General features: G+C 40.0%; 1 protein-coding gene across 1 annotated transcript; it reads right to left on the reverse strand.

The window, feature by feature from the left end:
* Positions 1-1,943: 1,943 nt before the first annotated feature.
* Positions 1,944-8,393, reverse strand: lztfl1 (leucine zipper transcription factor-like 1). The gene is made up of 10 exons (XM_085362111.1): positions 8,337-8,393; positions 7,894-8,018; positions 7,555-7,749; positions 3,992-4,049; positions 3,517-3,588; positions 3,338-3,403; positions 3,168-3,245; positions 2,697-2,873; positions 2,175-2,278; positions 1,944-1,995 (listed from the first exon to the last, which is right to left on the reverse strand). The coding sequence occupies exons 1-10, from the start codon at positions 8,337-8,339 to the stop codon at positions 1,977-1,979; spliced, it is 897 nt and encodes a 298-aa protein (XP_085218237.1). The 5' UTR covers positions 8,340-8,393; the 3' UTR covers positions 1,944-1,976.
* Between the last annotated feature and the right edge of the window lie 4,043 nt (positions 8,394-12,436).

The following is a 12,436-nucleotide window of genomic DNA, read 5'->3' on the forward strand; positions in this document are numbered from 1 at the left end:
TTTGTTTTAAATGAATAGGGTGAGTATTTTTAATCAAACACACTCAACTCCCACGTTGTTAGGTGGACCTATTCAACAGTTTGTTAAGGGGAATCTCTAATCATCAAATCTGATTTTCAGAAACTGCTGATTTACTGGGATTTTTCCACTCCCGTTTACAAAGGAAAAAAAATAAAAAGAGAAAATATACAGTGAGTCCCAGTCAGACAAAAATTCCCAGATGCTTTGAGCTGAAAGGAAGGTAAGTTACTCAAATAACAAAATATGTAGAAGAGCATTTCTGAATGCAGCACACATCAAACGTCGAAGCAAATGGGCTAAAGTTGGCATTCCTGTTAGTTAAATGACAGAACACCAAGGCTGTAATTGACATAGCACGACCAAGATTGGACAGCAGAAAAACAGAAAAATGTTGCCGGGTCGGATGATCCTCTACAATATTCGGATGGTGGGGTCATAATTTAGTATAAACAACATGAAAGCATGGATCCGACCTACTTGTATCAGTGGTTCAGGCTTCTGGTGGTGGTGTAATGGTGTGGGGGATATTGAATTGGCACACTTTGGGCTCCCTAATATTAACTGAGCATCATTTAGATGCCACAGCCTACCTGAGTATTGTTGCTGACCATGTCAATCCTTTTATGACCACAGACATCAGTGTACCACAAAGCTCCAGTGATCTTAAACTGGTTTATTGAGCGTGACACTGAGTTCACTGTGCTCAAATGGTTTCCAGTCACCAGACCTCAATCCAGTAGAGCATCTTTGGGATGTGGTGGAACCAGATAGTCACATCATGTATATGAACCAAAATCTCTGAGGAATGTTTCCAGTATCGTGCTGAATCTGTGCCATGAAGAATTATGCAGTTCTGAAGGCAAAACGAGGGTCAGGTTACTAGTGCACTAGAAACATGTTCATGCAGTAAAGTGTCTGTTTAGTGTATGATATCAGCTGAAGTTAAATGTGAAGAAGAAACTTTCATAAAACCGACGACATATTTTAGTACCAGCTTTTATTACCCCATACTTTGCACAATACAAACAAACACACATCTAGTGTAATATAGGGTAGATGTGTCATACTCTACAAGAGCATTACTTCATGAACATCATGTAAATATATATTTTTTTCCTCTTACACTCCATCGCCCACAGCAATACGAAAAGTACATGGATAGAGATTCCACACAAAAATATTCTATGCGATTTTGAAGGGGAAGTAGGGAAATCACTGTAAATCATTATTCATGTCATTTAATAGGCAAGAGCAGAAAAGTAAAAGCTCCGGGTTTTCACGCATTGGGAAAAAAAAACAAAAAAAAAGAAACACTGTAGGTATTTGGTGTGAAATACTATTAAATGCTTAGGTAACAAATCAGATGAACCGCAACAGATCAATAAACTTTTTTCTGTGGCTTGGATTTGCTTGAAACTGCATGTAACTCAAAAGCGATGCCAAGTTCACTAGAAAACGGGGCTGCTGAGATTAAGACTAATCAGCAGGATATCAGTAATCACCTGATGCATGAATGCCAAATATTTTAACCTATGATCACACAATAATAAGACTGCAAAGCTTCCGGCAGACAAAAACGTATCTGTCAAATTCAGCAAACAGACAAGGCCTCTTCAAACTGGGACGTGTTGGTAATTGCATAGAGCACAGAGGGAAGTCTGCTAGCTACTGTAAGTGAGCTCTGAATTGAGACACGGAAAAAGAAAGCTCGGCCATCACTACTACATTTGTGTGTGTGTGTGTGTGCTTCCAGCTCCTACTCTTTACTAAAGCCGATTACTAGTGAAAATGCCAGACAAAGCGTGAATAACAGTTTCCTTGTGGAAGAGCTTTTTTTCTGTCTCTCTTGTCTTACAGCAAAAGATCAGATGGTTTCGTATCCAAACCACAGTCGTAAATCTTGGTCCCACTTTATACCCGCAAACATCTGTTAAACCAGCTGTCCGGGGTGGAGCTCACTCATTAGGCTCATATCTGAAACAGAGAGCAAAATCTGAAATTAGTCAAACATGAACAAGAGAAGGAAAATCTCACAATTAGCTTATTAGTATTATATATTATGACTACACTGGGATGCCGTATGATTTTATTTTCAAGGGTGCTGATTCATTTTTACCTACTAGATTTGGATAATCTCACAATCATAGACTCACCTCTGCAATCGTTTCCTAATCTCTTTGATCTGCTCGTTCTTCTTGGTTAGAATCTCCTTCATGTTGCGGTAGGCCGCAGTTTGCTGGAACTTCTTCTCCAGCTCCTGCGCGCAACACACACACACAAACGCACACACACACACATTCAAACGTGAGAAAAACAGCACAGATTGCTCAGTGCACCTGACCAACTGACCCAATGGCATCAGGCGGCGAGTACAACATTCAATTGCATGACCTTTTGCTTAGAAACTCATGACAGGAAAGTGAACATGAAAAAACGTTTGCTTCCGCAGTGCCACTTGCAAAATAGGAACTGGCTGATGAAGAGCAAGGAGAGATTCGTAAACAGCAAGAAAGGCCTTTTGCGTGTCATGTTCGCAGACTTCATGACACCCTCATTGTCTCACAACTTCAATAATAACTGGGTAGAACAGCAACAACAACACTTGACATTTTGTGGGTGTTAACTATATGTTTGCTCGTTACTTTCAATTCCTGGAAGAGACCAAAGTTGCTCACTTTCTCTGCCAAGGCCAGCTGCTCTTGCACTCGCAGAAGCTCATGTTTGGAAGAGATCAGGTTGTCCTGCAAATCTTTCTGGGTTGCCACGTTGGCGCTGAGAGACCTTTCGTAGTCCTCTTTCAGAGCTGCCACTGTGTCCTCTAGACTGTTGATTTCCTTGGATTGAGCAGCCACCTTAAAGGGAATGGCAACACCGTTACCTCACCTTTTTTTGAATGAGTTGTGACATCAAGACTAAAAAAATCTATTTCTAACGACGACAAAATACACACTTTGACCATGTGGATACATACCATTTAGGTCCAAGTTGGCAGATAAAAGCAAATGGCAGAAAACATTTATATGAAAACGAAAAACTGTAAAGTTAAACAAACGAAAGTAGCGAAATGGAACGCAAACCGAGACCCAAAAAAAAGAAAAAGTGAGAAGATGACACTTGCTGACTGAAAGCCACTTTTGGAAACGTACCTGCTGTTCCCCTTGCACTCTCTGAAGGTCTTTCAGAGCTCTCTCTGCCCTGGATTTCTCATCTAGTGCACTCATGGCCTAAACAATCAAGCAGGAAGAGAATTAACAACACAACTATCGCTATCAAGCAGGAGTAAGATAGCACGTTGTTTAAATTGTTATTTGTGTACCTGGGATTCTAAAGTCCGGAGCCTCGCTCTCAGTTTGTCATTTTCCTGTTGTAGTCTCACTATCTCCTGAAGAAGTATTAAAGATACAGTAGCTGTGGTTTACTATGTAAACATGCGGACAATCCAACATCCCAGTGAATCTATGGAAGCAATCCATATAATGTACCACATTTCTTTACCTTGTTGAGAAGTTCAGACACTCCACTTTCATTCAGAGGGGCCAACTTGGGTTTGCTTGTTTCTTTGTTTATCTGGGGGATATTTTTAAATAACAAAGATTAGATGGTCAATTGTTCTTTATCTAACTGGTATGTAACTGTAAAACAAAACAAAAAAAAAAAATCAACACCATTTAGGCAAGTCATTCACTTTCCCATAAATGTGATCATTTCGTCAGAGTCATGAAAGAGCAGTTCATTTTGTTTGTCATAAAACGGTATGTGATAAAACCACTTGTCAACCTCAGTGATGTGTGAGTAAGTAACCACCAGGCTACAGGTACAGAAAACTATTTAAAATGCACAGAAGCAGCTGCACGCCTCTCTAGTTACTAACTGTGGGTACAAATACGCTAGGGACACATGATCAATGACGAATATCTCAGCGGTAATGTTTGAAGCTCTCACACGTGCCAAAACTGCACCTTATGCTCACCTTATCGGTGGTTTTAAAGTCAGTCTTCTCAAATTCAGCCACTTGCTCCAACAGCTCCCTGTACGGGTCAGACGATAACAAAGCATTAGACGATAGAAGTAACATTTATTTATATAGTGCTTTTCACAGACCTAACAGTCACAAAGTGCTGAACAACAGTGAAGACATGATATTGCATAATAAGACCGAAAATGAAAAATATTACATGCAGAGAAAAATTATGACAGTTTATTTATTATGACAAATGTAGGGTTACTGTAAACAGCACTTAGATGCTACACTGGGTGCACTGATATGACAATCTGTGTGATCTCCTCACATCAGCTAACTTGTCACCACAATGTCGATGTTTATGTTTTTGAACATTACAGCGATCTACCATCTAAATGTTTGGCAGGGAAACTTAACACCCTATCTCTTGGTGGCAGTTTAGCACTCATGTTTTAAGATGCACGCTTGTGGTGAGCAGATCAGGCTTCTGAAAAGCTGTAATGTGGTTTTAAATAGCAGATGAAGACACGTAGCCTGTGATATGGGGCGTATTCCTAGCTTTAGACACCGTATAAGTCACGTACAGCTGAGCCCTGTGAAAAAAAGGCTTTGGAGGTTATTCATCCACCCACTGTTCGCATATTACAAAACTACTTTTCCAAAGAACACACACAGTGTGTTAACAAGGTGAAAGGTGAGAAGAGGTCACATTCATTTATGAAGTTCATCAGAGTGTCACAGAAAACAGGCGGTGCGTTTATACTTGTGTATGAGCCATGGGGCGCTGCACTGAGCAACCTGGACCCCGGGTCTGGGTCATTAGGTCATCGTAAGTAGGACATTTGGACAGCAAGCTGATGTTATCTGACTGAGATAAAGAAAAAAAGTTGCCTTCATATCCTCACTCGTGAAAAAAAGGACCGGTCGACGTGCGGTTTGGGCTTAAGCGTGACCATGAAATTTGAATTTTAAATCAAAAGCTTGCTCATTTCAGAAGTGAAGCCTACAACCTGTGGCACTGTCAGTTTTTGCTATCTGAACTTTTTGTTTGTTTGTTTTTTATTTTTTGGAGAGGGATGGAGTGAGGGATGATGGGTGAGGGTTGGGGCCTCTACGGAGGCTCGCAAGGGACATTGGACAAAAAAAAATGAAAATGAACTTTTGCAAGATTCGCAAAAGGCTTTGCGAGATCCCGAGTTACATTTGTGGTATCTCACAAAAGTAACTCGGGATCTCCCTCGAGAGTAGACATGGAGGAGGATTTAGAGCGTTTCCTGCGGTCAAGAGAGGTCCCACAAGAGGACATCATGCACATGCAACAAGACAAAAGTTACGGAGCCCCGCGGCTCCATACCATTGTGCACCCTTCATATACCCAATTCTGTTGCTCTGAGATATAGGCATACTTGAGCCAGAAAGCCCTGATACCTTTGTGCCAAAGAGTGCAATATTCTGACAACGGTTCACATGTGATGTAGCTTTGTTTCTGGTATCACATGTGCACGCCCTCATTTCTCCATGTTTGGGCTTGTAATATGAAAAAAAAACATTCTCTGAAGAACATCTGGCACACTTGTTAAAGAAGAACACAAGAATTATCTTTCAGGTTTAATTAATACATATGTTATTGTAAGCAAATGGCTTTGTGCCACTTGCTAATGATTATTACTGTCAATAAATATTAGCGTTGTAATTTTTGTGAAATTAAAGTAGCAGACTTAAGTAATTCAAATCTTTTGCAAATAGTTTCACAGTTTAAAAAAAAAAAACACTACAAATATATCTGTATTTGTTTCTGATACTAAACATATCCAGAAATAGCCTTGAAAAAATGTTCAAATGTTAAAAGGCCTAACGGTCTCCTCTGCAAATTATAAAAAAATAGGTCATGCACTTTTCTGAGGTTGCACGTTTCCATTATGCTTTTTAATATTACTTTTAATGCTAAGGCTTATCTAAATTCACAGCTCAGTTTACCCACACTGCATAGTGCGTGTGCATGTTGTGGTTTTCAGGCTAACTGAACATCCCTGCAAAAAAAAAAAAAAAAAGTGAGAAACAAGCGTAATGGAAAAAAAGGGTTAAACTGACAGCGAGGGCTGGCAGTGACCTTTTTACCTGGCATGTAACATGTACACGATCTAAATCTGAGCAGCACTGCAGAGGAAGTGGTCTATGATACAGTGTGGTGGAACCTTTCTCTTTAACATGAAGCTTACTTTTTACATTGCTGTGACATGACCCCTATCACATCATTTTAACTACCTCCTGTCTATGTAAAAAGGCCTAACTGCTGAGAGGCTTGTTCAGATAAGCCAACCATTCAGCACGCAATGATAAATAATCCCACAATAAACATAATAAAAATGTAGACATTAAAAATGTCACAAAGACTATTCTTCCTTTTTTTTTTTAAGGCATCTTTTTTAGGCATCTTTCCATTGATGCCTAAAAAAAATGCCATGATCAGGAAGGTTGGCACTGTGAACTACTCTGCTGCCCCCACAGTTAGTGTATGAGAGGAGGGTGTTGAACAAAGACCTCAGAATAATGAATAACATTTCACATCCCCTGCACAACCTAGTGGTCAGACAGAAGAGTGCTTTCAAGTAGGTTTATATCTGGGACTCTCCACCATTTGACCGTAGAACTGAAGCAGCTTCTCGGATGAGAGGTGAAACGTCTTCAAGTAACTTAAAGAAGTCCAGACACTTTTCTTTGCAAGCTCCTTTGACTTCAAGTAGGAGGCTCTTTTAGCTTCAGTGTAACAAATTTTGGCCCACTGTTCTTTGCAGAATTACTTTAGTTCATCCAAACTGGAGAGTTTACCAGCATGGATGACGTGTTTAAAGTCATGCAAAAGCATTTCAGTTTGATTTAAGTCCAAACGCTGACTTGGCCAATCCAAGTCATGGTGTTTGGGATCACTGTCCTGTCGCATAACTTAAATGTGCTTAAGATTCAGGGCATGAACTGACGGCCAGATATTCTTCTTGAGGATTTTCTGGTAGACGACAGAATTCCATCAATTACAGCAAGTCATGCAGGTCCTGAAGCAGCAAAGCAGCTCCAGACCACCACCACTAACATTTTTGACTGTTTGCACAGGTATGATGCTCTTTTTATGAAATGCTGTGTTACTTTTATGCCACACATAACGGCACTCAAACCTGCCAAAAAGTTCAGTTTTTGTCTAATCAGTCCACAGAATGTTGTCATAAATCATCAGGATGATTTTGGTAAATGTAGGACAAAGCCTTTGTGGTTTTTTTTTTTGTTTTGGGGGGGGGGGGGGGGGGGGGCAGCAGTGGTTTTCACCTCGGAACTCTCCCATGGATGCCATTTTTGCCCAGCATCTTTCTTATTGTTTAGTAATGAACACTGACCCTAACTGAGGCAAGTAAGACCTGCAGTACATTTTGTAATTATCCAGGTTATCTTTGTCTAGTATTACAATTTGTTTGATGATCTGAAACATATAAAAAAATCAGGAAGGGGGGCAAATATTTTCTCACAGCACTGTATGTCCGTTTGTCTATATATATCTGATAAGCAATTTCTAGATAGACCACCTGTTTTCCAGCTCCGAGATATCACTCTGTAGTCGTAGGTAAAACTTTTCCGCCTGGGAGAAAAGCTGCCTAAGCAGCAGCACATTGGTGTGGGCTGTGTTGATGAGCTCCATCTCCACCTCCCCACGCACCACCGCCTGCAGCTCGTCCAGCATCTCCTTCACCTCGTCCACTGTGAAGGTTTCCTCCACAAGCCTTCACAAAAATGCACGTAAATTGGAAATGTTTCAGGTACATCTGAACCGAAAAGCACTTCTAATTTCATTTTCCCTGCATATCTACTTTATATAGACAACTGAACGGAAGTAACGTGAGAAAAGAGAAGAAATGACCAGTCACCTGCTATCTTTGAGCTCCTCGAAGCATGAGTCGATAGTTTTGAGCCTTAGAACTCTCTTTGAACGTGCAAATCGCATATAATTGATGATTTCATTCTGATGGTGTTCATTAAATCCAAATTCAGCCTACACGAAGATAAGAGAATTTTGATTTTAAGCAAAGATCGGCACACAGAATAAAAAATGAACACAAATAAGGTGTACATAAACAAGCAGATAATTAGCTAACTCGAAGAGGATTTTCTCTTGCTAATATGCAGCAGGGCCTTTTCACATGGGCTTGCACATCCAGCGTACTATTTATGTATATAAAGGGTTGCTCGCTAACATTAGCGGTTCACTCGTCTTTTGATTCAGCTTTAGAGCACAGGGCTAGGCGTCTAGCATGCTAAACTCCTAAAAGCGAACAGGTGGCCTGTACAGCAAATCATTTCAGCTACTTACCATGATGGCTGTGCAGCTAACGTTAACGTAACTAAGTTAGCTAGCTTGAAGACTGAGCTGCTCCAAAAGAGGGAAAAAATGGGTTTTTCTGGCTATAATTTAGATCATTCAGTGAGCAGACTGAAAACCAGCGGTGAAATGCTGGAATGGAGTGTTGTTGAAAATCTCTTATAATTACATTCGACGAGGCTAAACAAAGGTTATATGACAGCTATAAGACTATCAAGCAGATTTGCTAGCCTCCTAGCAGCTAGTGTTTGCATTGAGAATGCCTTGGTAACGGAAAAGAGCGTCATCACCTTGGTTACCAGAGGTGCATTCAATGGCGCTACGTAAAGATTTGAAACAAAAAGTGAATCCCAAAACAACATTAACTGCCTCATCTTAACAACATTTCATATACACACGTGTGTGATATTCACTATAAGATTTTTTTTAAACTGGTTTTAATTTAAGGGTAGTTGTTTAGTCTTGTTGTTGTTCTACGTTAATTCGATCTCAACATAGAACACGCTATCTGCCTTTAACTGCCTCAAAAGTAGTCGGTAATCAAGTCATTCAGTTGTCTGCTTCGCAGTTCAGTGTTTTGACAAGATTCATCCCAGTCAAAATTTCAGCCCCACTAAAGAACTAGCCCATTTGTGAAAGCCTATAAACACATGAGAAGCAGAGTTTTGGTGTGTGTTCCATATACATATATACCCAGTCTACATTCAATTAATGCATGTATACTGTGTCTTAATGTCTGTCTTGGACACACATACACATAATGCAGCTCTTATTTTTGGTGCTACTGAATCTAGAGCAGTATTTAGATATCGAACATCTCCCGATCAGGATGATTTTCTAAATGGATGACTATTGGCGATCATATGACTATTCCGTTTCACCATTTTTTTGGCATCCACATTTCTACCCTTTCTAGTTGCAGATGGGTTTGCACTGAATGTGACTGATGGTCAGTCATAAACTCATTATAAGACTGAATTGACAGCGCTACTGTAGCACACCTGATTGAGCACCGGTGTGCTTAGAGTCCTCATTGCAGGGGTCTGAATCTGATCCAGGCCATTCCCTGTGTCATTCCCCTTCACTCTCTCCCTGCCTTGCTGTCTATTGGCTGCACTGTGCTATAAAGGGGAGAGAATGGATTTATGTTCTGACAACTCTTCCCCTTCATCTTTCAAATCTTCTCTCTCATTGAGATTCTCTGAGTAGAGATTCTCACCATCTTGCTACTTGTTGTGTCTCATCACTGATTTGCAGCTGTGAGAAAATATAGGGTGATTCCCAGAAAACAGAGGATAAAATGTGTGGGACTGTGGGAACAGACAGATGTATGTCATAGAAATGTTGCAATAGTGAAGCCTTATGCGGGAAAAATAGGAACAGAACCCCCCCCCCCCCACACACACACAACCCCCCCCCCCCCACACACACACACACACACACAGAGAGAGAATAAAAGCAGACCATGTAAGAGGAGGACAGTGTGAAGAGACACAGCTCCTTCACAATTTTATGAGCCAAACACTACATATGTAGTGTAAAAATCTTTGGAGGTGTTGCACTGAGAACTGAAAATGTTTTACTAATAGAAAATTAGCCAGGAAAGCAAGTAAGAGTTTGAAATACTAATTAATCATTTCGATCATTACATGCAATTTGTTTTTTCCTCTCATTTCGTCTCAACTTTATTTTTCCATCTCTTGTCTTGTGATTGCAAAAAGCCTAAATTGTCTTCTTCTGGTTTTTTTTCCTTTAGGGATCACCACACTGCATTACCTGCCTCCATCTCCACTTATTCCTAGCACACATCCATTAATCCTCTATGTGGACTTCCCGGCAGCTCCATCTTCAACACCCTTTCCCTAGTATATCCACAACCCCTCCTCTGCACATGCCCTAACCATCTGAGCCTTTCTTCTCTAACTTTGTCTCCAAAGCACTCAGCCTGAGCTGTCCCTGTGATGTACTCATTTTGCCCAGTGAAAATCTTAACATCTTCAATTCTGTCACCTCCAGTTTGGCCTCCTGCCTTTATATCCAAATCACACATAATATCAAGTCTCACTACCAAAGTATTTATTATGCAGCAAGTACCTGCCTGAGCTCATTCATTGCACAGTATACAGCAGTAGGTGGCACCATCTGGCTAGAAAAAAAAGTATGACAGGAGCACAAACCACAAACACAGGAACCCTGTCCAGTCTAACCCAGAGGGTTGTAACAACAAAGCCAAACTCTCAGCTATACATTTTGTAAAGACCATAAAGTTCTAAATATCAAATTTTAATATTTTCAGCAACAGATTGCAATGCTTTTAATTTCTCATTTACTAGACAGTTAGTCTTTTTGTAGTCTTTCAGATTCTGTTGATCGTCTGGTCTGTTTCTCCATCAGTCAAATGCAGTGGACATCATCTGAGCCAAATAAAAGCTTCACTGATTGGCACTGTCTTCTCATCCTCAAGAACTTCACCCTCCATTTGACTCCATGGAAAAAGACGGAAATGTTTTTTTTCTCCCCCTCATGTCTCTCTAGCTCTAATTAAATTAGACTAACGGGCAGCGCATGGTTAGTCACCTAATCAGATGGCTTATAACGTGACTGCTGCTCTGCTCAAGTTTAGTTTGCAACATCTGTCAGTAACAGTCAGTAACAAGGCAAAGATGTTTCCTCTTTACCTGCAGTCACGGTGAGTTACTTAAAAATTCAGACAGGGGTTGAAAAACAGTAAAGTTACACGCGAGAGTAACTTTTTAAAGAGTAACAAATTGTTACTTTTTCTTAGAGGCCTTTATGATGGTCCTGTTATACATCTCAGTTGTTTCTTTGTAGGCTGTTCACAGTTTAACATTGTATTCAGGTAGTTTACTTTGATGGGCAGCTGAAATATGAACAATGTGTCAAAAAGAAATGTAATATTATACGAATGTGAGTCATTTCAAGACCAAATGCATGGAAAGTGAATGGAAAGAGAAAAAAATGAATATGAATGCAAAAAAAGTAATGAAATATAATGAGCAATAAAATACATAAAATGATGTAAAAATAACACAGTGCAGTAAGCAGTGTGTAGATTCATGTTAGGATTACTGGGGAAGGATGAAAAATACTGTTTTCTACGTGTTTATTTAAAGTTGTTTGAGTGTGCCTGACATATCTGTGTCCTTTATTATGCTCTGGAACTTCTCTGTCAGACACCGATTCGGTCTAGTGTTTTTAAGTGGAGATCCTCATTTAATGTTTCTTCTACTTTAGGAACAGGCTTAACCCATGTGCGGGAAACTGGCTGTATGAATACTATGCCTGAGCAAAAGGAATTGCTGCATTGATGGGAAAGTGTCCCTAGGGGGCAGAATAGTTGTATTTATCCCAGGAGTTGCGTTTTATTGAACAGGCTACTGTTCAGAAATATGTTCTTTCCAGCTATTTCCCCTCTCTTTCTGCAAATTTTTTTTGTAAGATTAAGAGGTAAATAGTAAAATATAAAGGAATCAGCGAGGTTTAATCTGCTGTCCAGTTTACCAAGCATCCCTTCGACTATCCCTATATTTTCGTCATACATAACTTTGATGAAAAATAAGCAGACACTTTTAGTCATGAAGGTTATTTGGAGTAATAATTATACAACAGGCTACTTGCAAGTAGAGGAGCTGTACTCCGTTTTCATTCCCTGATCGTGCATAATTTTGCAAACTACTTATTCTTATTTATACCTCTTTACTTGAATTTTTTAATAGTACCTTCACTTCTTTACGTGTGTAATCTGTATGTGCTCGACTATTTGGTGAAAAGGGAAATGTAAGTATTATGTCTGTGGTCGCATATTCGGTCATTTCTTCTTCTAAAAGAAACTAGAGATTTCCAGTAATAAACCCCTTCCGCAGTATATGGCATCGCTGAACTGTTCCGAGGTCAGTTTCGAAGGTATGTACCAATTGAAAAATAGAATGATTCGACGTAATAACCGATCTGGTATCAGGTATCTTCACAATGTTGGTTCCTGACAAACCAATCAGCTGACAGCCGCATGACAGGCAGGCCTCACGCTTGCGCAGTAGCACACTTTTGGTATGAGGAATATGGCAGCGTCC

This window comes from Diplotaxodon limnothrissa, linkage group LG9 (assembly GCF_057381915.1).
Source record: "Diplotaxodon limnothrissa isolate DT_005_m linkage group LG9, D_limnothrissa_male_GT1.1, whole genome shotgun sequence".
Classification (NCBI taxonomy): Eukaryota; Metazoa; Chordata; class Actinopteri; order Cichliformes; family Cichlidae; genus Diplotaxodon; species Diplotaxodon limnothrissa.